This window comes from Trematomus bernacchii, unplaced genomic scaffold (genome assembly GCF_902827165.1).
Source record: "Trematomus bernacchii unplaced genomic scaffold, fTreBer1.1, whole genome shotgun sequence".
In the NCBI taxonomy this organism is placed as follows: domain Eukaryota; kingdom Metazoa; phylum Chordata; class Actinopteri; order Perciformes; family Nototheniidae; genus Trematomus; species Trematomus bernacchii.
The window spans coordinates 21,400,745-21,422,617 of record NW_022988043.1 but is presented as its reverse complement, the minus strand read 5'-3'; the positions used below and the strand labels follow the sequence as shown (position 1 = coordinate 21,422,617).

At 41.1% G+C, this 21,873-nt stretch overlaps 1 protein-coding gene across 1 annotated transcript in view; it reads left to right on the top strand.

The window, feature by feature from the left end:
* The window catches only part of prdm6 (PR domain containing 6), a 124,218-nt gene extending 108,100 nt beyond the window's left edge, over positions 1 to 16,118 (top strand). Inside the window, exons 7-8 of the mRNA XM_034118736.1 lie at positions 6,273 to 6,449; positions 15,755 to 16,118. Of these exons, the coding sequence (XP_033974627.1) occupies positions 6,273 to 6,449; positions 15,755 to 15,869 (292 nt within the window). The 3' untranslated portion in view covers positions 15,870 to 16,118. The remainder of the gene's footprint in view (positions 1 to 6,272; positions 6,450 to 15,754) is intronic.
* The last annotated feature ends 5,755 nt before the right edge of the window (positions 16,119 to 21,873 follow it).

Sequence of the window (21,873 nt, the reverse complement as noted above, 5' to 3'; positions counted from 1 at the left end):
GAAGTATTTATTAACTTCTGTATTTAAGTGATAATGAGATCTAAGATTTGAATTCCCATTAAACATAATTTGGAGTTTATTAAAGAGACCCTATTATGCTTTTGTGGGGGCTTCTCTTTCCTGTAGTGTGTTATATAGGTTTCTGCAAAGGCTAAAACGTCATTCCCATATAGTGTTATTGGACCTGTGAGTTTTCCTCTCACACACACATTTTGTCTCTTTCATCAGCTCATATGTTAAAGGTGTGGACACAGAGACAAGTTGACACGACTGTTGTTCTTACCACATGCTGTGTTGAAAGGCGACACAAAGTTTATTGTCCCAAACCACATTTCACGGACGGGTTGAAAATGACTTTTTTATAGATCTAACCACACACACATGGAGGCGAGGGTAAGTGGGAACAACATGGCAGCCTGTTCTACTCTCAACGCCCTTCCAGACCGAGTATTATTAGTTTGCCAGTGGACCAAATCGAAGCGTCTATTTTGTGTTGTTGTTAGCCTGACGCAGCGTTTACTCTGAAAATGCTTCTCTTTGCTGTCAACATACTGTAACACTGTCGGACTGAATAACTGGAAATGCTAACGAGTATTGAGAGAGATGCTGGTCAGTCGTTTGAATGTATGTAATGGAGATGAGACCTAAAGAGGACATGTTGTTCATAGGTTCATATTTATATTTAGTGTCTCTACTGGGACATGTCTCCATGCTTTGATGTTCAACAAGCTCTTTATTTTTCTCTTACTGCCTGTGCTGCAGCGCCTCTTTTCACCCTCTGTCTGAAACCAGAGCCCAGTCTGCTTTGATTGGTTAGCTGGCCGACTCTGTTGATGTCCCGCCCCTTAGCCTATCACGTACAACATGTTGGATCGCTATCGTCAATAGAAGTGCAAGTGTTGCACTTTGACTGTTTTCAGAACTCCCCTGAAAAATGGTTAAAGGTGAACTTTGTGATTCTAATCCACAATGTACTTCTTGAGAAATGGGAGGGGGGGAGGGGGGGGGGGGGGGTTGTTTGAGTGTTGAGTTCAAGGATCAACAATCAGAATCGCAGACTTCACCTTCAGCATAAACCCAAACAGAATTGACAGATGTGTTTTCAGTTTTCAGCTGTTCTCCTGAAGAAAGCGTTGCTTCTGTGTGTTCATTCTCAAGCTTAAATGGTAATCGTTTGCTTCAGGGGCGTCGCCTGGGCCTGAAAACATTCGGGGCTTAGCCCACAGTGGCGGCGGCACTAGTGGCATTTTTTACTGCAACACTCCCCACACGCACACACACAGTACACCCGCGACTGTTACAATAAAGGCTCGATAATCAGCTCACGGCATATAGGCAGGGGTAAAGTGGTATTTTTTATGAGTGGGGGGCAGACCTCACCTCCTCTAGGGGGGTCCGGGGGGATGCTCCCCCGGGAAGATTTTTTTTTAAATATTGAAGTTAAAAGCATCAATCTGGTGCACTTTGAGAGCAAAATGAAGAGATCTATGGATACCTCTCTCAGCACCCATATGAAACAGAACTGTAAACAGATGTACTTTTTCTTTATGGATATTTTACTAATCACTCCCCTTTTAAACTCTATTCTTGTTTTACTGCCATATAGTATTTCATAACTGTTTTTTTTTTTATAACTATAATGATCATATGAAGGTGTGCCGCGGAAATAATCTTTTGAATAATTTGTGACCAAACAGTTTGAGACCCACTGAGATAACTTAGACTAAAGTTAAGTATCTAAACACTCAGAGAGTCCTTTAGCTCACCTGAGTCTCTCAGTCTGAGAGGAGAGGACTCTCCTCCAGCTTGTTGTGGAACAAACAGCTCCTTATGTCCGTTAGTGCAGCTAGCTAACCAGATGCTAACAACAGGTCCCTGCTGGCAGCGGTCCCTCTCTCTCTCTCTATCACACTAAATGCGCTATTGCCACACACACACAGAGCCGAGCTTGAATGACACAAGCACACGTTTATTTCCATGCAACTCTCTGATTGGTCTGGTGTCATGCCTCTGTTGCATTCACTGAACACGGGAAATTACAGTGTTGCCGTCCTCTCTTGTGTCATGATGAGGTTCACGTAAAGCACGGTTAATGTATTATATTATTGAGGGAGAATTGTCCGGGGCTACAGAAAAAACATTCGGGGCTAAAGCCCCGGATGCCCAGGCCAGGCGACGCCACTGGTTTGCTTTAGCACTTTTTCCATTTTAAATAACATTTAGCTGAAACATTTATCCAAGGTGTCTTACATAAACTCAATACTGTATAGACATGCCTAGAGGAGCAGGCGAGGTTTACGATCTTAGAACTTCTTCCCACACTCTAACCAGTCATACGTTTATTTCAGTGTTCAGGTTTTGCTCAGTCAAACTGAGCTGCATGAGGTTCTTTCTCAGCTACAAATACCCTAACCCTGTGTACGGTAATTCATGCATACATGTGATTGTGTGCAAAAGATAGCTTTTTTAATTCATTTGTGCACAAGAAAACATTTGCATGTGCTTGTCTGTGCAAAACCCTTTGGCTGCGTGGTGTGTGTGTGTGTGTGTGTGTGTGTGTGTGTGTGTGTGTGTGTGTGTGTGTGTGTGTGTGTGTGTGTGTGTGTGTGTGTGTGTGTGTGTGTGTGTGTGTGTGTGTGTGTGTGTGTGTGTGTGTGTGTGTGTGTGTGTGTGTGTGCGTGTGTGTGTGCGTGTGCGTGTGTGCTTCCCCTCCTCCTCCTCCTCCTCTCTCTCTCTCTCTTCACTGTAATAAACAATAACCGGGCATTAATCTCCCGGCCTGCTGCCTTAATAAATAATATCCACACATTCATCAACTTAAACTATTCACAATCAATGCAGCTCTTCATAGAAAACCCACCTAATAAATAGTGGTGCGGCCCACTGAGGCGTGAACTTATAGACCAGCCGGCTGATAAATGAACCCACCCCCACGGCGAGACGCCTTTTATGTGGAAAACTGCAAGTGAGAATTTTTCGATTTTATATAACACTATTTTACTCTTATTACAAACCTCTGTGTGTGTTTGTGTGTGTCAACATCCTCTCAGGGTACAGTAGGTGTTTGTGATTTATTGGAGCGTTGGAGTTGTTGGTCTATTTGTTTATTTCTCGTTCTGGGGTGTTTACCTATTTGTTAGGTACTGATGTCAGAGTTTTTCCTTATTGGTTTCAGAATAAGAATCGCTTTATATTCCGACTGCGAGCAGCACAAGGGAATTTGTCCCAGTCGCACCGCCGCAGAGACAGTTCAACAACTAACCCAGTAATACGCAGTGATAAACAAGGTACAGTGAGGACTTGTATGTGTGTGTTATTGCCTCAGAAGGATATACACGAACAGTACATAATATGCCCTCCACCATGTGTAATATGGATATTAGTGCAGCAGTAGAAATGTTATGTTAAAATCCATTAGGGATGTACGGTGGCCAACCCACGCTGCACATTTAAAACAATTATGTAAATATAGAAGCAGAACGAAATGCTGCAAAAAGCTCAAAACACAATGGAAACAAGGACTCTAAAAAGTGATACACGTTGTTGACGTTCAGGGATCATAAAGTTGGCCAATTGTCACTGTTGGCCAAGTTAGTCTGTTTCATAATTGTAAGTGTTTTGTCAGTATAAATGAAATTACTAGGTTAGCTACGTTAGCTAGCTAGCTTACAGTAGATCTGCAATAATATCAAAAGGACTCATGCGATCACATTGTTAAAATAAGACCTTAAGCTTACACTATTTGTAGGTACGTTTCCACAGACATTTAAATGAATCAAGGAATCAAAGTGAATAAAACATCACAAATATGATATTCCCTCAGCAGCAGTTTAACTTTTGAAACATTTGTTGAACTGAGGAATAAGGATTAAAGCTCATTAACGCAGTTATAACCATTTGGTGGCTATTAACAGTGTTTTAAATGTTATAGTTTGTATTTTTTCGTATATAATGGCAAGGGAAATTGAAGTGTTGACGATGATTGTACATGTACTGTAGTTAACAACATTTAATCTAAGAAGGACTCACATCATTTTTTTTTATTATCACTTTTCACTAGTTTTTACAATTACTGCGTTTTCTATTTCACTCAATAAATGCCATGAGTGTGAACTTTCACAAGTAAAAAGCACATGTTATGAGGTTTGTTTGTGACCTTGCAGCGCTGCATCTGCTGCTTATTGAACACATTCATTGCATCGCTGTCTGTGGCCTATGGCTAAGTCGTTGGGTATTGTGGCAAAGCCTAAAGTGAATGAAGCTGGTTTTAACATCTTGCTGGTTTTCAATGGCATCTTAAGGGTGGGTTACTTGAAAACAAAGAGACGAGCGGGCAAACCATTTTGGTGTTTATAATTAATGTTGTCAGCTCTTGTTTTATATATTGTTAGTTTGAGTCCTTTGTCAGATGTTCTTGTCATTTTGTTGGATTATATTTATTTAACCTTTTACTGTTTTACTTTAGTCAAGTTTTAGTTGACTCAAAGTTTGGATATTTTAGTCTTGTCTTAGAAAACTCAGCTATCAATGAAAATGGTTTTAGTCATCAGATTATATTGAACCTAAAGTCAATCCAGTCAAGCCATGCAGTCAGTAGTTATTTGTACTATTAGGCTGGGATGTCATACCAGATATTGAGTATCCAATACCAATGTTAAGGCCAAGATTCTCCATACAAATGTGGGACAACTAAAAAAAAAGAAAAAACCCCAATGTTAATCCCATGTAATTCAACAAACAATCCTTTATTACCGTTTGCATACTGGTTTTGTGAGGAAGTTAAACAGGTCTTAAATGCATTTAATATTGCTGTGAAAATAACTCCCTCAAATATCATACATTATTGCTTACGCTTTTAATATTTGTTTGAAGCGCAGATAATTATTTGGTACATTTGTAAAAAGGGAATGAAGCTGTAACTATCGTATGGAAAACAGCGAGGGGGGTGTAGAGATATGAGCGGAGATCAAACTGAAGTAGTGTCCCTTACGTTAAAACGAAATAAGGAGATACTGTTCACAGCAGGCTGTGTGTGTTCAGCTCAATAGAAACAGTGTGAGATTAGATCAGCTGCTGTATGGAAGCTGGACACTCTATTAGCAGACACACTGCTACTGTTTGGTCCTTTGTTTCAGTCTGATTCACTCCCACTGTGAGCTCCCATTTGAGAAACACACACACACACACACACACACACACACACATAATCTCTTTATATGTATCTATATCTTCTTTTCTTGTTCTGTTACTGTCTCTTTTTCACTCTCTCTAACAACACACACACACACACACACACACACACACACACACACACACACACACTCTCACACAGTGATAAATGGTTCAGTTGTGATCTCGGCCTGCATCGTTGATGAGGGTCATGCTGCCATGGTTACAGGGCAGTGTCTGACTTTCCCTGACCTGTGTGTGTGTGTGTGTGTGTGTGTGTGTGTGTGTGTGTGTGTGTGTGTGTGTGTGTGTGTGTGTGTGTGTGTGTGTGTGTGTGTGTGTGTGTGTGTGTGTGTGTGTGTGTGTGTGTGTGTGTGTGTGTGTGTTATCTGTGTTTACAGACCTTTCTTGCCTCATCCCTCTCTGTCTATTGCTCTCCCTTAATGTGTGTTAGTGTCCCAGATGTGTTTTTTGTTTTTGGGGTAATTAACTATGTTTGTGTGTACATGTCTGTTGTGAAGGTGCAACTTGTATCCCTTTGCATACTTCATATTTGAGGGTCCTGTAATTTATCAATCAATGTCTGAATGTGCAAAAGCAGTAAATCATATCTGCGATGACAATAAATCATCTGCCAGTCATTGCTCAGCCGGCATTTCACATCAAACTTGGTGACTTTGGGGATTGATGGAACATTGGAAAGAGTAACCAAGATGGTTTTGGTTGAATTTGAATAAAGGTGATTTGCAATGCCACTGTCTCTCTGCCATTTGAACACATCTCCAGCTGACTCTATGGGAATATTAGTAATTGCTCATTGTTGTACAGACGGATAGAAAGAGGACATAATATGCTCATTTTCAGATTCATATTTGTGTTTTGTCTCTTGTCAACCTATTCAACTCCATCTGGAGGGAACTTTGGGATGTTAGCCTTTGCAGACCATTAACAGGCATACAAACCTATAGAACACACTACAGGAAAGAGAAAGCCTTGAAAATCATAATAGGTCCTCTTTATTATACCTCCCAACCCTTTTAGGAAGAATTAAGACCCCATGGGTAAAGGGTTCTAAACGTACGCATACACCTTTCTCTCCTCAGACCGTACCAGTGTGGCCACTGCTCCCAGTCCTTCTCTCAGCCATCAGATTTGAGGAACCACGTGGTGACACACTCAAGCGACCGACCCTTCAAATGTGGATACTGCGGTCGTGCGTTCGCTGGCGCCACAACGCTCAACAACCACATCCGCACGCACACCGGGGAGAAGCCGTTCAAGTAAGTAACAGTGAGTACCCCCCACCCATCCACCAACCTGACCCTCTGCTCCCTGTCCCTGCTGCACACTGCGACTGGACTGACCAGTTTCACTTACATATGAGAGCCATCTAACTCTAACTGACATTCTGTTAGCCGACTAATGCACCCTCATTGCTGCCTCTGACACCCTAGATATATCCTACTGGCATCCTTGGCAGGTCACTTTTTCTTAGAGTCATGTCTATGCCATAAAGTACGTTTTAGACCTGATACATTTGGGTTAGGAATAGTACATTGAGTCTTTTGAAATATCGCTACATCAAGTTTTGGGACTTTACCTTTGCCAATTGATGCAGTAGAATTGATAGCAACCCAAACATTTAATAATTTCCCTCATAATGTTGTGGGATCTCTTTGTTCATTGGGGACAGAGTTTTATATTGTTCTGTTATTATAAGTTATTTCATCTTGTTTCCATTGTTGATGTGTATTTTGTACTTAGTCCTTTTTATGAAAAGCGGACCTTGTCAAATGTGTATCCTGGACAGTTTCAGTGAATTCACCGTAATTACTTTATTTAGCACTCATAATTTGTGCTTTTAATTTGCACTTTTGATTTGAACTCTTAATTTGCACATCAATATTTGCTCTTATTTCGCGATCTTAATTTGCACTCTTAATACTCTGAGTTTGTGCTCTTAGTTTGCCCTTGTTTGCTCTCTTAATACGCGCTCGTTGTTTGCACACTCTTAATTTGAGGTTGAAGAGATGTTTCGCTCTCTGTCTGAACTGGTCTCATATAAACGTCTATCCTTAATCTTATCACTTAAATAAACTCCCAACATGCAGTTGTGGGGAGGATCAGGGAGGTTTAACCCTAAACCCTAACCCTAACCCGGTGGCTGGGCAAAGCACACGCCAACAGAAATAATTTACCAATTCAACTCAACATAACTTCCTCAAACACATATTCACCATACCATGTTTAACAGGCAGATAATATAAATAACTGTTGTTCCTAATAAATGAATGTATCAATTGTGAGAGCATCAGTGTGAAAAGAGAAGCATCTCCATCACAGCGTCAGCAGCTGGTAATGAATCTCTGACAGCTCACTTGCATTTTCTTTCGCTTGCAACTGAAGACTGATATAATGAGAAGGCACGCCTCGCTGCAATTAGGGCCTTCTGGAAGCTTCTGTTGTCACGCTGTCATCTCGTCAGCGATAGAGGACAATACAGATTCCCCCAGTGGACACAGAGGTCAGCATTAAGGGAAAGGGCAGGAGGGCGACAGAGGGGAAAGAGTAAGGGGTATTAAAGAAGGGGAAGAAAGCAGAATAAGGGATTCAGGAAATCTAAAGGACAGGTATCAGGGGAAAGCCGAAGGAAATGAACGTCCTTAATAAGCAATCAGAGAAATCCAAAGTTGTCATTGACGTGGAGAGCCAAAGGCCGAGAAGAATGGGTAATAAAATGAGAGAGGGAAAGAGGAACAAGAGATCACGGTGTAAAAAGTGAAACGACAATCGGCGACGAGAAATCCGGTTAAAGCAAATCAGCGTTCTTAATAAGCAATCGGAGGAAACCCCCGAACCTTTTCATCAGCACTTCAGAGTCTCGGTGGAGGCAGAGCGGGACAAAGACAATCATGGACGGGCGTCAGGAATCTTTAGCGGATCGATGGCCTCGGGGAGTTATCTCCTTTCGGATGGTGCCACGAATAGATTAAAGCTGCCACTGTCACTTTGTCTGGAGGAAAACGCTCAACTTTATTTTCCCCGCTGAGGAGACGGAGCAGAGATTCTGTGTGGTCGGCAGCTTTTCAGCACCGATACTCGCTGGACTATGGAGCCTGTCAAACTGCTGTTTTCTCTGCTGTTCTATTGTTCCAGGGTTTTCTATACAGTTGTAACTTTATGAATCCACCAGAGGACTGTAGAAAGCAAAGTGATGAGGCTCCTGGATCCCTTTGTCTTGTCATGGCTCTTCTTTTGTTGTGGCTAGGTCAGAGATCAGTTGAGAGCAAATGTTGGACTATTGTGCTCTGGTCAGCTTCATTTTAAGTCTGTAAGTCAGTGAGGTATTGTTAGATATTGTGACTCACAGTGAGATACTAACTGTGACCCAGGGACCCCTCAAGAAAACACCCCTGTTTGCTCTTATGGTTCCAGGATGATGGAAGTTCCCTGTTGATATCAGGACTGCTGAAAGTCTACACATCTTCTGTCACAGACTGAAAACCCACCTGTTTCGTCTGCAACTTGACCCTTACAACTAACACACAAAGAAAAGTGATATTACTCAGTCCCAGTTTGCCTCCCCTTGATCCCTCAACTCCTGTCTTGGCCATGGGAGATGCGTGTAGAGGAGTCGAGGAGGAACATCGAGGATAGAGGAGTCGAGGAAAGAGGCATTTAAAGAGAAATTGAGAAATCTTTTCCTTGGAGTGGTCATTTTAAATCAACATCAATTGAATATGTAAGGAGGCACAGCACCATCAGCTGACCAACACATTTTAAACAGCTGTATTTTATTATCTCTATCAGATGAGCAAGGCAGTGTTTATGAACAATTATATATTTCGTTTTTATTCAAATGTATGTGACAGTAACTTGGGCTAAAGATGCATCCATGGAAAATAGATCAGTGGTTCCTCGCTCATAGCTCCTCATAGCTCCTCATAGCCTCCTCATAGCTCCTCATAGCTCCTCATAGCCTCCTCATAGCCTCCTCATAGCTCCTCATAGCTCCTCATAGCCTCCTCATAGCTCCTCATAGCTCCTCATAGCTCCTCATAGCTCCTCATAGCTCCTCATAGCCTCCTCATAGCCTCCTCATAGCTCCTCATAGCTCCTCATAGCCTCCTCATAGCCTCCTCATAGCTCATCATAGCTCCTCATAGCTCCTCATAGCTCCTCATAGCTCCTCATAGCTCCTCATAGCCTCCTCATAGCTCCTCATAGCTCCTCATAGCTCCTCATAGCCTCATAGACTCCTCATAGCTCCTCATAGCTCCTCATAGCTCCTCAATCCTCAATGTGCATTCGGAGAATTTGGATATCCTTCAAGATAGTAGGGTAGGGTATTTTTATTATATGTACAGCACTTTGGCTCGACCAAAAATCGTTTAAAAATGTGCTATATAAATAAAACTCGATTTGATTTGATTTGATTTGAAGATGGCACACTGAAATCAACGACCGTCACTGCTGGAGGATCGAGTAGTCGAGGGGGCGAACATTTGAGAAATGAGAAACGACTTATGAGCGGAATAAACCAATGACACTTTCGAATTACATAATGTAACTAGAGAATGCAATTCCTGAAGAAATTGCTAGTGGGAATGCTTTATGCTAAAAATCTGACGCTAAACTGCTATGCTGAAATGTAATGTGTTAGAAGAAAGTGAAGAATTTAGATTGAAATGATACATGAACACTGGGGGCTTGAATGTGTGATGAGTGAAGAAAAGAAAGTAAAAAGGCTTGGAAAAGCAGCAGAATATTTGAACTGCAAACTTTTGAACTAACTTGATGGTGAATGATCTGTCGCCATGCCAACGGCATTTGATGACACCCCATAATACGCTTAGATGCGTTGATGGCTACATCTTACCAAAACTGTGAAGTTTTGGGCTGTTTGGAGCATTTTTACTGAAGTTATGAGAAAACCGTGTTTCATGGCGAGCATTGTGTTGCCATGGCAACGGCATTTGAAGAAACCCCATAATTGACGTAGAGCTGTTGAGGGCTGGACCGGTGATATACAAGCAAAGTTTGGGGGGCGATCGGACCGTGTCCATTGGACTTACAGCGACATCGTGTTTCATGGCGAGTGGTCTGTCGCCATGGCAACGGCATTTGATGACACCCCATAATACGGTTAAATGCGTTGATGGCTGCATCGTTACCAAACCTGTGAAGTTTTGGGCCGTTTGGAGCATTTTCACTGAAGTTATGAGAAAACCGTGTTTCATGGCGAGCATTGTGTTGCCATGGCAACGGCATTTGAAGAAACCTCATAATTGACGTAGAGCTGTTGAGGGCTGTACCGGTGATATACAAGCGAAGTTTGGAGGACGATCGGACCGTGTCCATTGGACTTACAGCGACATCGTGCTTCATGGCGAGTGGTATGTCGCCATGGCAACGGCATTTGATGACACCCCATAATACGGTTAGATGCGTTGATGGCTGCATCGTTACCAAACCTGTGAAGTTTTGGGCCGTTTGGAGCATTTTCACTGAAGTTATGAGAAAACCGTGTTTCATGGCGAGCATTGTGTTGCCATGGCAACGGCATTTGAAGAAACCCCATAATTGACGTAGAGCTGTTGAGGGCTGTTGATTGCAGTTTAACTAAAGGTGTGCGGCTGCTGCTGTGAGGAAATATCTGCCTGAAATTACAATGGGCTTTAATGGAGACATGTTGAACGTTTTGTCACTTCATGCCCTCAAGAGGCATTTTGTTTAATTATTTGTCATTTTTCAAGCTACGAGATGTTTCCTACGTTTGTCATGAAAAATGATGTCTCAGGAATGTAGGGTTTGGGAATTATGGCAATTTTAAAAAAAAATATGAAGGCACATTTCAAGAATTCCCACACTCTAGCTGTGACATCACGCACTCTAGTTAATGTTAAAATCGGAAGAAAACCTCTTTAACAAGGTCTGAACAATGTTTAATATCTCTAAAAGTAAGAATCAGATTTAAATGTTGTGTTGCACGAATAATGTCAGAAAGATGTGTAACATTTTAAAGTTGGAATGAGGTTTCTGAGTGAAAGTATGAATGAACAGTTAGCAGTTGAAGTCGCATCAAGATTTGTTGAAGTCTGAAGAATGTCTCCATTGACTTCCATGTTAAAAATGTGATGTATTATGGGATGTATCTCAGGAATTATGAAAGTTATGAATGATAAAAGTAATAGCCTGCGATTCCCGACCGAGCTGAACGTTTTGATGTTTGAACGGAGTTTCTGCGATGTTGAATGTGGGAGGAGAAGAGGGCCAAAATAATTGGATGGAATAATAAGAAGAATTTTGTCCGTAGCATAACATATAGTTGGAATGCTGTCTCAGCATTCCCACTAAATTACAACTAATTGGTTGATCTAAAAAACCTGATGTCAGGTTATCACAAAAAGTCCTACAAGCGTCAGATTTCCGTGCATTACAGTGAAATGTAAGTAGCGCTGCAAACAGAGACTTGTTGTACAGTACTTGCCTCCTTCTGGTCCCACCAGTCCTATCAACATGTGACTGAACACCATCTGTACTTGTTGACTCCCCATTCTGTCCCGTTTTAAGGGATGAAGATAAGACGTGAGCTGAAGCGTCACTGATCGTTGAGGGGAAAGTGATTAAAGCTGCTGCTGTCACTTTGCCAGGACGAAACTGCTCAACGTTATTTTACCGCACTGAGCTACCCGAAGGAGTCGGTAACAGACGCCGGCTGGTCGATAGCAGCAGGCTGCACCCGACCTCGTTCCCGCTCCACTCTTTGTTCTGCAGGAGGACCGTGTCCGTGTCTGTCCTGCTGGATAAGTCTCTGTGACAGAGGAGCTTCAGAGGAGCTTTGATGTCTGTAGCTGTTGTGGTTTTGTGAATTTACAGAATAACTAACAGTAGGAACGTCTAACGGCAGAGCTGTTCAGTTGGCAGTCTGGTTAGTTTGTCTGCGCTGTAAGAACATACACTAAATGACGAAAGAAAGATCCATTTACGGAAGTCTTTCCGGCATGATTACTGCTGTGAACAAGTCTTTAAAATGCCTCACACACACATTTAAACATATAACACTTACTACAATGTAGTCGGAAGATCTTGGAAGTTTCTGAAGTAAACACATTTTAAACCGTGTATACATTGTGTTAATGCCTCCATTCCATTTGACTTGAAAATATTGTTAAAAGAGATGAAGTTGAACATCTACTTTCACCAAAATACGGCTGCCTGGCTGACCATTGGACTTCAATGCTTATGTTTTACTGTTAAAGTTAGGGTTTAAAAGTGATGCTAGGAAGGACATTAAACAGTTTACTGTCTTTTGATGTAAAAAATGTATAAGGTTTTTTAGGTTTTAGAGTAGAAATTATGTGATATTGAAAACTGTCCGTTGTGAAATTCATTGAAATCTAATATAAACCTATTATTAGTGGGTTTTCTTATTGGGGCAAAGAGTTTGGTTTGAGTGTGAGTTTGATATGAAAATGTGCACCATTGACCAAAAGCAACATATAGCTGTGTCACTAAACCTGCACGTTTTTATTCGTGCACCAATTAAAATGCCTCTTTCTGTGGCAGATATATTCCATTATAAAACGGACAAGTAAAATCAAGCAATCTGATTGGTTCTTAGCCGTGGTATACTGAGCGTATACCACGGGTAGAATTGTAAATTACTTTTCACAACAACTCAGTATCCCTCCGCGTCTGAGATAAACAGTACAGTTGGGCTGAAAAGCAAACTGCCTGCAGTTTGCTTTTCAAACTGGAACAAGAAAGCAGCGGAGAAGTAACGGGGCAGAAACCCTCCTTTTTACGCAACGGTCCAGACATAGACATCAAACGGCAAAAACATATTCAGTGTGCAGTTCCTTTGGCATTAGGACAGGGATATCTAGATACTTTCCAAGGTTTGACATAATGAATTGTGCTACTTTTAAAGCAAGCAACAATGTTTTCAAATCTGTAATCAAAAAGGTCCGCAAAAACATTTAAGATTAACTTCGACCTCCGGGGGGGGGGTCTTACTATGGAGGAGTGGATTGAGGAGTGCCTATCTCCAGAACAAAAAGCACCTAAACGACGACATGTAGAGCTACGTGAAGAGCAGGTAGACCAACTGGAAAAGTACCACCATTCAAAAGCTTTCTGATGCGGGTCTTGAAACAAAGCAGAGAAATTATGACCGTTAGTGGCCACAGGTGCGAAAGCTCTCTCCAGAGCTACTGGAAGCCGAATCTCGGGGACCGGAGAAAGTGGAGCAATATTCTCGCCACGCCAAGCAACAGCCTAGAACAACCTCAGCCGATACAAGTGACCACGTAAGCCATGCTACTGATGCTGAACAGTTTTTCAGTGGGTGCACAATAAACGGCAACATACAAATTAATGTAAATAAATAGCTAAATAATGGATCAACGCTCTCTGTCTAATATGTTCGCTAGCTGTTGTTAGTGTTGTTGCATAGCAACCACCTCGCACTATGTTTCGTGCAGAAGGCAACAGAGGGACTATTTTATTTTGAACATCATTATTTACTAATAAAAACTATTTAAATTAGAGTGTGTATTTTTCTTTCATATTGCCACACTTGGTAACCGTTTTATAAAAGCAATAGCTCACTTCAGGCCGTGATATATGCTCATTATATCACAGCTAAGGGGGTTGTCGACCCTCCGCTTCGCGTCGGGCCGAACCACGCCCCTTAGCTGTGATATAATGAGCATATACCACGGCCTGTCGTGAGCTATTGCTTAAATATATTCCGAATATACAGGCAAACTATTGGATCTAAAAGCACATTTTAGTTGAAACATAAGGCGCTTTTACACCGCAGTACTTTTCCCACAAAGGTTCATGAGAACTCTTTAGTTCTCGTGAACTAAATTCAGATCGCGTTCACACCGGAATAAGTCCCTGGGGGAGGATTAGGCAAATGAAGCCGCTGACGTCACTTCGTCTTCTTCTGCTTTGGGTTTACTGGCAGGCCGCAAACAACTTCACGGCGTATACTGCCACCCGAAGTCCCCGGCCGGAAGTCCCCGGAGTTGGGGACTGGCTTCAGTAGAAGCTGCTGGGACTCCCAGCAGCTTCTACTGAAGCCTTCCGAGTAAATCGCTAGAACGCCGACACCTCCTCATCTCCACCGCTCCCATGTTTTCTTTTGTGTTGCCATAAGTTATTCTCTCTGCGTTTGTGCGCTGGGCTAATGCTAATGCTAATAATGCTAATGCGAGGATAATAAAATGACGGCTTCACAAAACTTTTTGGGAGTTTTACGGGGCGTGGTTTGCATTCCGCCCAGCCAATCAGACATAGGAACCTTTTTCTCTCACGAAAGTACCTGCTCTCTAGCAGGGACTGAAAAGGGGGTAAAAAAGGTTCTGATGAACTCATTTTAGTTCCGGCTCTTTTTGGTGTGAACGCGACATTTCGGAACTGAAGTGGGAAAAGTACTGCGGTGTGAACGCGCCTAATCTTGCGCCAATAGAAGAAGTGCCACAGCCTTTGCCATGTTTGCTTTTTTATAATAACACAGAAAGTTGACCATGTTATTTAACCCTATAAATAATATACTATAGGTATATCTAATACACTGACTATTGGTTCATAATGTGTTTATGTGGTTCTGAAAGGAAAACCTACATTTAAAGATCTTCTAAACCCCCATTCTTCAGTCAACACTGAGCTTCAAAACACATTTCCCCCCCCCCTCCCCTTCCTATCTATCTAACAGCATGTTAGTCTTGTTTCAGGGCTGCTAAATCCAATACCTCAACACAGCCTTCTCTTTGAAGGCCCCCCTCCCCCCCACTCCAAACACACACTAACACATTCATATACATGTAACTGCCCCTTCACCCCTCCTGCTCCGACTAAAAGCTCCCTCTCTTCTCTCTTTCTATTGGAAGTGACAGTGACGCTGTTTTATCTGGCCTGGATGTGTGTGTGTGTGTGTGTGTGTGTGTGTGTGTGTGTGTGGATGTGTGTGTGTGTGTGTGTGTGTGTGTGTGTGTGTGTGTGTGTGTGTGTAATTTGTCGGTCAGGTTGTGAAGATCAGGGCAACAATTACAGCTTGCTGCTCCGCTGGGCCTCACACACACTTTATACTGTCACTGGATATTAGAGTTAACAGGAGGGTGTGTGTGTGCTTGTGTGTGTGTGTGTGCTTGTGTGTGTGCTTGTGTGTGTGTGTGTGTGTGTGTGTGTGTGTGTACGTGCATGCCAATCTCAAGGTTGTGTATGTGGGTGTTTGTGCTGCTGTATGAAGGAGGGCTTAACAATTTGGAAAAACAACTTTGCGATCATACTGACTAATATTGCAATATAATTCACGACATTGGAGGCAATGATCCCTTTAACAGCTAACCAATCAACAATGGTATTTTTGACACATACTGTTTAACAAATATTGCGCCTCCTGTTATTTAGACAATGCATCATTTCAGCATTTCGATTTCATATTGATAAACTGTTCAGGTCTTCCTGTCTTCAACAGTGTTGTGTTTTTCTGACATACACATCCTTAAACTAATCACATATGTTGTTTCTGCTTCTTTTTGTATGTGTGTTTGTGTCTGTGTGTGTGTGTTAGGTGCGAGCGTTGCGACCGCAGCTTCACACAGGCCACTCAGCTCAGCCGCCACCAGCGACTCCCCAACGAGTGCAAACCTGTGAATGAGAGCAGCGAGTCCATCGAGGTGGACTAACCCTCCGACTGTTCCCGGACCGACACGCTCCAGCGGCTACCTCTGAAAACGCATCTTTCCTCACTCTGTGTTTCCTCTCCGTCCACAACAAGCCGGCATATTTATCACCCAAAAACAAAGATTTTTAAATGTATCCATTCCATAGAGGATAAACCCGAAAATTCAAACTGTATGTTTAACTAGGAATTGATATAAGTGACCTCTGTTCCAGGAATCAGTTTTATTGGAAAGTACCTATAAACAAATAAAGCTTTTGAATGTAGTGTTTGGATATGCTAACACAGGAATAGACATACAGCTTAAACAAGAATGAGAAAGCTGGACAAAGGTTAAATATTGAACTATAGGTAGAAGATACTAAACAAAAAGTAAGTACACAAACATTATCTTCACCAGGATGACTGATCCGACTGACTGACCCTAACCCTAACCCTAATGAAATAGTTTTGAAAGAGACTCCAAAACACGTACATTGTATACAACTTCAGGCGCTTCACTACGTATCATGTGAATGCAGCTTTACACCAACATTCTCACAGGACATCGATATCTGATGATCTTAGAAAATATGATCCATTGCTGAAGATCAAAGCACCCAACAGTATATCAAAAGTTAAAATGAGCAGAACGTTAAACATCTGTAGCAGTAAATGCAACATACGCATTAATGCAGCAATAATATTAATTCAGAAACATCTTATATAATAGTAAAACACTGACGGAACATTTTGATGAACAATGAGTAGTTTTACTTTAACCATTTTATGTAAATGTAGCTAATGACATAGTTTTAATATTTTATTTATGACTTACGGTGGCAGACAGGTGCAAACGCGTGACAATGGCTAACTTTATAATCTCCGAATGACAGCATGGCTCCGGTCCCAGCGGTGTGCGGCACTTTTTAGTGTCCCTGTTTCTGTTGTGTTTTGAGCTTCTAGCAGAGTTTTGTATTTGCGGCGTAAACATGCAGTGCTTTTAGTAAAAGCTGCGCATGTTTCCGGAAGTTGGTGAAGATGTTTCTTCATTTGCATGAGTTTTGGCACATTTGTGTTTTTATATTTGCATCATTTTTGAAACTACAGCCTTTTCTCCTAATTGGAAATGTTTTGGGCCGTTGTAACGCGTTTGCACCTGCCGGCCACCGTAATAGTTCTCTGCAAAAGTACTTTGAGTACATGATAAAATGGAAGTGTATCCAATCTGTAACAGTGACCAGAATATAAAAGCTTCAACAAATGTCTGTAGAAGTAATTGTGACGGTTCATTAAATCCGTTCCATGATTAGACTAAATATTAAATATGATTACATACCATGACAGGTTACTGAATTTGTTATTAAGTATGTAGGTATTTATTCCTACATAATTCCTGAGACAATTACAATAGTATTTTTTGATTGTAAGTCATTCACAATTAATAAATACAAATGAGATTGAACTGCTTCTGTGTGGACGGAGATAATGGAAAGACATCATTCTTTAAGAGCGGTTTCAGATTTAGCCGGCTACATGTTGACTTACTGACTGACTGACTTCTGGACAGGAGAGACTTTAAAGCCACATTCATCCTACTGAAGAGAATCCAGATTCAACCATACCAAAGAAAACCTTTTTTTTTCTCCAGCAGAGAAAATGAACTTTCGCATGAAGCGGTTGGACTTACGAACTTTTGGAATCGGATATTTATTGGAGACTTTTGGGGAATCCTGTCAGGTTTCCCTCCAAAGAATTCTTTCTTGAAACCGGGACAAGAACAATGAAATACCAAAAAAAAGCAGACTGACCGTCTGTCTGTAGCTTTACTTCTCAGTTTCTTTTTTTTGCCACAGCGATGCCAAAGGAGGGCGCGACCAAAGCAAATGCACATGGAGCAACTACACAAACCTCTGAGGACCACGCTCCACTTTTACATTGAAAATCAACCAAATAAAATGACAAGGAGTATGTATTGTAAAAAAAAAAAAAGAAAAGAAAATAATGGACAAAACCAACATAAATTATATTTATCTTTTTTCTCATGCTTATCATGCTTTGGGCACTATTGTTTTTGAATTGCTTTATTTAATGTTGGCAGATGTAAAGATGGTGACGAAAGGAAGGAAAAACTGAAGAGATTATGGATGTGATTTCTTATAGAAATAATCCTGCAGTTTATAAGAAAATGTGTTAAATATGAAGTTGACACAGCATGTGTTCAAAAATGTTTTTTTTCACGGTCAACTTTTCTATTTCTTTCAATTCAGATTAAAGTATACAGATGACATCTAATCATCTGAGGCACAAACATCATAACAAACTAAAAGGGCATATGTTTTTTGGTTTCTCTTACGATACATGTTGGTCTCATAGAGTATATTTGCCGTGCAATGCAAGTTTGAATCCTTTCACAAGCACTCTCAGATGTGTAAATATTGTCATTACAATACACTTTGTATCCAAATGAGTGAGGGTAAAGCACAGTTATTACTGAATACCAAATAGGTTTTTGTGCCTGAGAGTTAAAAAAGCTTTAATAATGATAATGTATGACTTCTTTTCCCAAAGAGCTTGGTGGATGTTAATCTGCAATCCAAACCAAAACACAAAGGGGTGTTTCACTGCAGAATTATTTTTTCTTTAATCTGACAAATGCTTGTAAGAGTTCATAAGCAGCTTTATTCAGTGACAAAGAATAGTTTATTTAATCATCATGAAAACAAAGTCTCCATTGATCAGCTGTTCAAAGTCATTCATACAAATGAACGCAACTTATGAAAACTGAGAAATATCTGATGCCAGAGGTTGACTTAAAAGCAGCTGAGGTGCTAAGCCTGGTTAAGAGAGGGTCTAAATATGAAATGGGTCCTCTACATTGGGTCCAACACATCCTCCCCTAAACAGTTCCCTCTCCCTTTGTTCCCTCCAAACAAACGTTTATGATACTTACACGTTTTGTTCAGTCGGATGATCTCCACATATTCAAAGCACTTTTCTAATAGTTGAAGCGTAAATGTCATCACCAGAAGTAAAAAGCTAACATTAGTCTAAAGACAAACTACAACACGGTCGCGCATCACCAATGCTAAGCTAAAGGTGGCTAATGTTCAGCCTGATGACGTTTTGTAGTCCCATGTAGCCACTTGTTAGTAACTGCCATTTCTTCCCCCAGAAATTCACAAGTGGGGTATTGACTGGCGTATTTAATGTTGTACAACAAAATGTTAACATCTCTTAAGCTATCTAGCCTAAATCCCATTGACTTTCAGAGGGGGGAACTGGAAATGCAAAAATGCTAACTCATTTCTGGTTTTAAGGACTCATACCTTCACCCCTGTATTAGTGCCTCATCTGAGTCGACAAGTCGATGCAGAGAGGGACACACTGCATCAGGGCTTTAACAGGGCATCATTTCCCTCACATGTGTGGCAGTGTCATCAGTTTCCCATTTTAACATATTGAGAGTTTATTCCCAAAACGTGTATATGTAACTAATAAAACATATTAATATAGTTAAATGTATTTCCATTTAACAACTCAGTGATGTGAAAACAAATCCTGCTGTAACTGAACATGCTGCTCTCTAAACTCTTACAGGCGTGTTTGTGTTCCTGAAAGTAAAACCTCTCTTTATTCAGAATTCAGATTGAACTAATGCTGTATATATGGAAAAAGACCAACTATGCGCCTGTTATATGATCTGTAGGATCAATGGTACTGAGGTGAAATACATTTGAGTTAAACACAAATGTGAATGTGAACCAGAGCTCTGAGCAAATTCACGTTGTGTTCATGTGTCAGGATCCAGAGGACAAGAACAAGAAGAGAGTCTAAAAGTGCATGTGTTTCCCATTAAGACACAAAAAGGAGTGGTCATACAACATGGTGACATGTTAAGCTCATGTGCAAGCTACAGTTGGGTTTGATAAAAGGACATGTGTTCAAAACAAACAGAAATCTTTAAAGGTCCCATGTCATGCTTTTCCGGTTATTACCCGTCGCCTTGTGTGTTATGAAGGTTTTTATGCATGTAAACGGTCTGCAGAGTCACAACCCTCAAAGTACACCCTGTAGCGAGTAAAACTCTAACACAGAAAATACCTCCCCAAAACGCCTCGTTGGAGATACGTCATTGTCCATTTGATTCTTCCGGGACGGGGTGACGTAACCCTGTACCCGGAACGAAATGGACCAATCCGTGGAGCCGTTACGTTACGTCCGCGGAGCCGTTACGTTAAGCCCCTGCTGATTGGTCCAAATTGACCAATCCACGGACTTCCTCACACACACACACAGTGCAGGCAGCTCTGCTGATTTCTCCTCCCTGGCTGCAGGCTGATAACAGACAGTTGGGATCGCGGCAAAATTCTCTCTGCAGACCCATTCTCACAGCGTTTATCAACCTTTTTCTTACTCAATATCAAGCCACACTTACTGTTTTTACTTCGGCTGTGACTTTGTGTGTGCTCAGGATGAGTTTGGCTGTGTTTGGCTGTGTATCGCTAAACAAGGAAACAACACCTCCACGGAGCTCAGCGCAATTCACAACGTCCCGACCAATCAGAGCACACTGGGCTCACAGGGAGGGTGGGGGCTGGAGCTATTGGAGCTACAACGAGCCGCTAAAGGCAAATAGTGAAATTCAGTGAATACACGTAGTTTACAGAGATGCTGTATGAGAAACCAATGTGAGTTTGGAAAATTGCACAATATAAATCTATTCTAGTAGACCTCAACAATGGAATTATGATCAGTGGAAATGGCCATGACATGGGCCCTTTAAGAAAATGTCTAAGTGTCCTGGAGGTAAGCTTATAATAGATCAGGTTCTTCAGAAATGTTCAAAGTCATTCTGGGAAATGTAGGCAATCTTATGAAGTAGAAGTTGTGTAGACTTTAAGGACCAAGTTGGAATTAAGTCTGTTAACATTCGGTCATCTTCCTCTTAATGTGAAAAAGTCCAACATCCAAATCTGATGTGGCATCATTCACAGAGTGGTGCAGCGATGTAGTTATCCAAGCAGATCTAACAAACACCCTTCCCTAAACATGCCATCTCCCTCTGTTCCCAAGGCCATGCCCCCGAATTGATTCGACTGAAACAGTCAAATCTAAATTAAGATAAATCAACTTAAAGTCATGTGTAATATTCCTTTTTCTTTACACACTAAACTACAAGAACTGCATTTTCTGTATATTCTGCATATATACATTACATGTTACACATACTCTGAATGTGTTACTCACATGTTAATTCTGAACAAGTCGTATTTTACAGTCCGGTACATTAGCAACCGCTGTTTTTATCACTAATGGAAGCTTTGTACCTTCACGAGCATCATATTTACTGACGTATTTAATGTCGTAGAACAAACCATGAAATTCTCATTTCAGGCTTTTAAATAATAATGCATTCATAAAAGTTACTTTGAAACTAGGGAACCGGGAGGGCTAAAATGCTAGGTAGTTCCGGGTTTAGGACTCATTCCTTTACCACTCTGTAGAACATAGTGAAAAGACCTTAAAAGTCATGCAGCATTCCTTTCCCTTGAAGGAAATGAAAACCGCTCTGGGATCGGCTGAACACAAAATGAATCTTGCTCTGACCTCCTGATGACGATAATCATGTATTCTGGAATATTACTGACCAAGGAAAATCTTCATTCCAAATGGAAAGACTCTTATAAATCAATTTTTGACTCGATCTTGTTTGCATGATTTCTCTGCCCCCCCCCCCTTTTCTAAATGAATGACAAAATGAGGTCAAAAACCAAAAAGACATTGTTCCATAGGAAATAAAGCTGAAACCCAGTTTTGATTCTTTACAGTCTCTCTGTGGTTTTATTGTTCTGTCATTTCATCCATGAGTCATGCACAGAAACACAAAGAAGACAAAGAATAAAAAGGTTTCAGATTGCAAAATATTTGTTACCAGGTGAAATTGATGATTGATCATTGATTAAAGAAGAAAAGTCCTAATAATTGAGAATAAAACTCATCTAGTTAATGATCCATACATTCTGTAA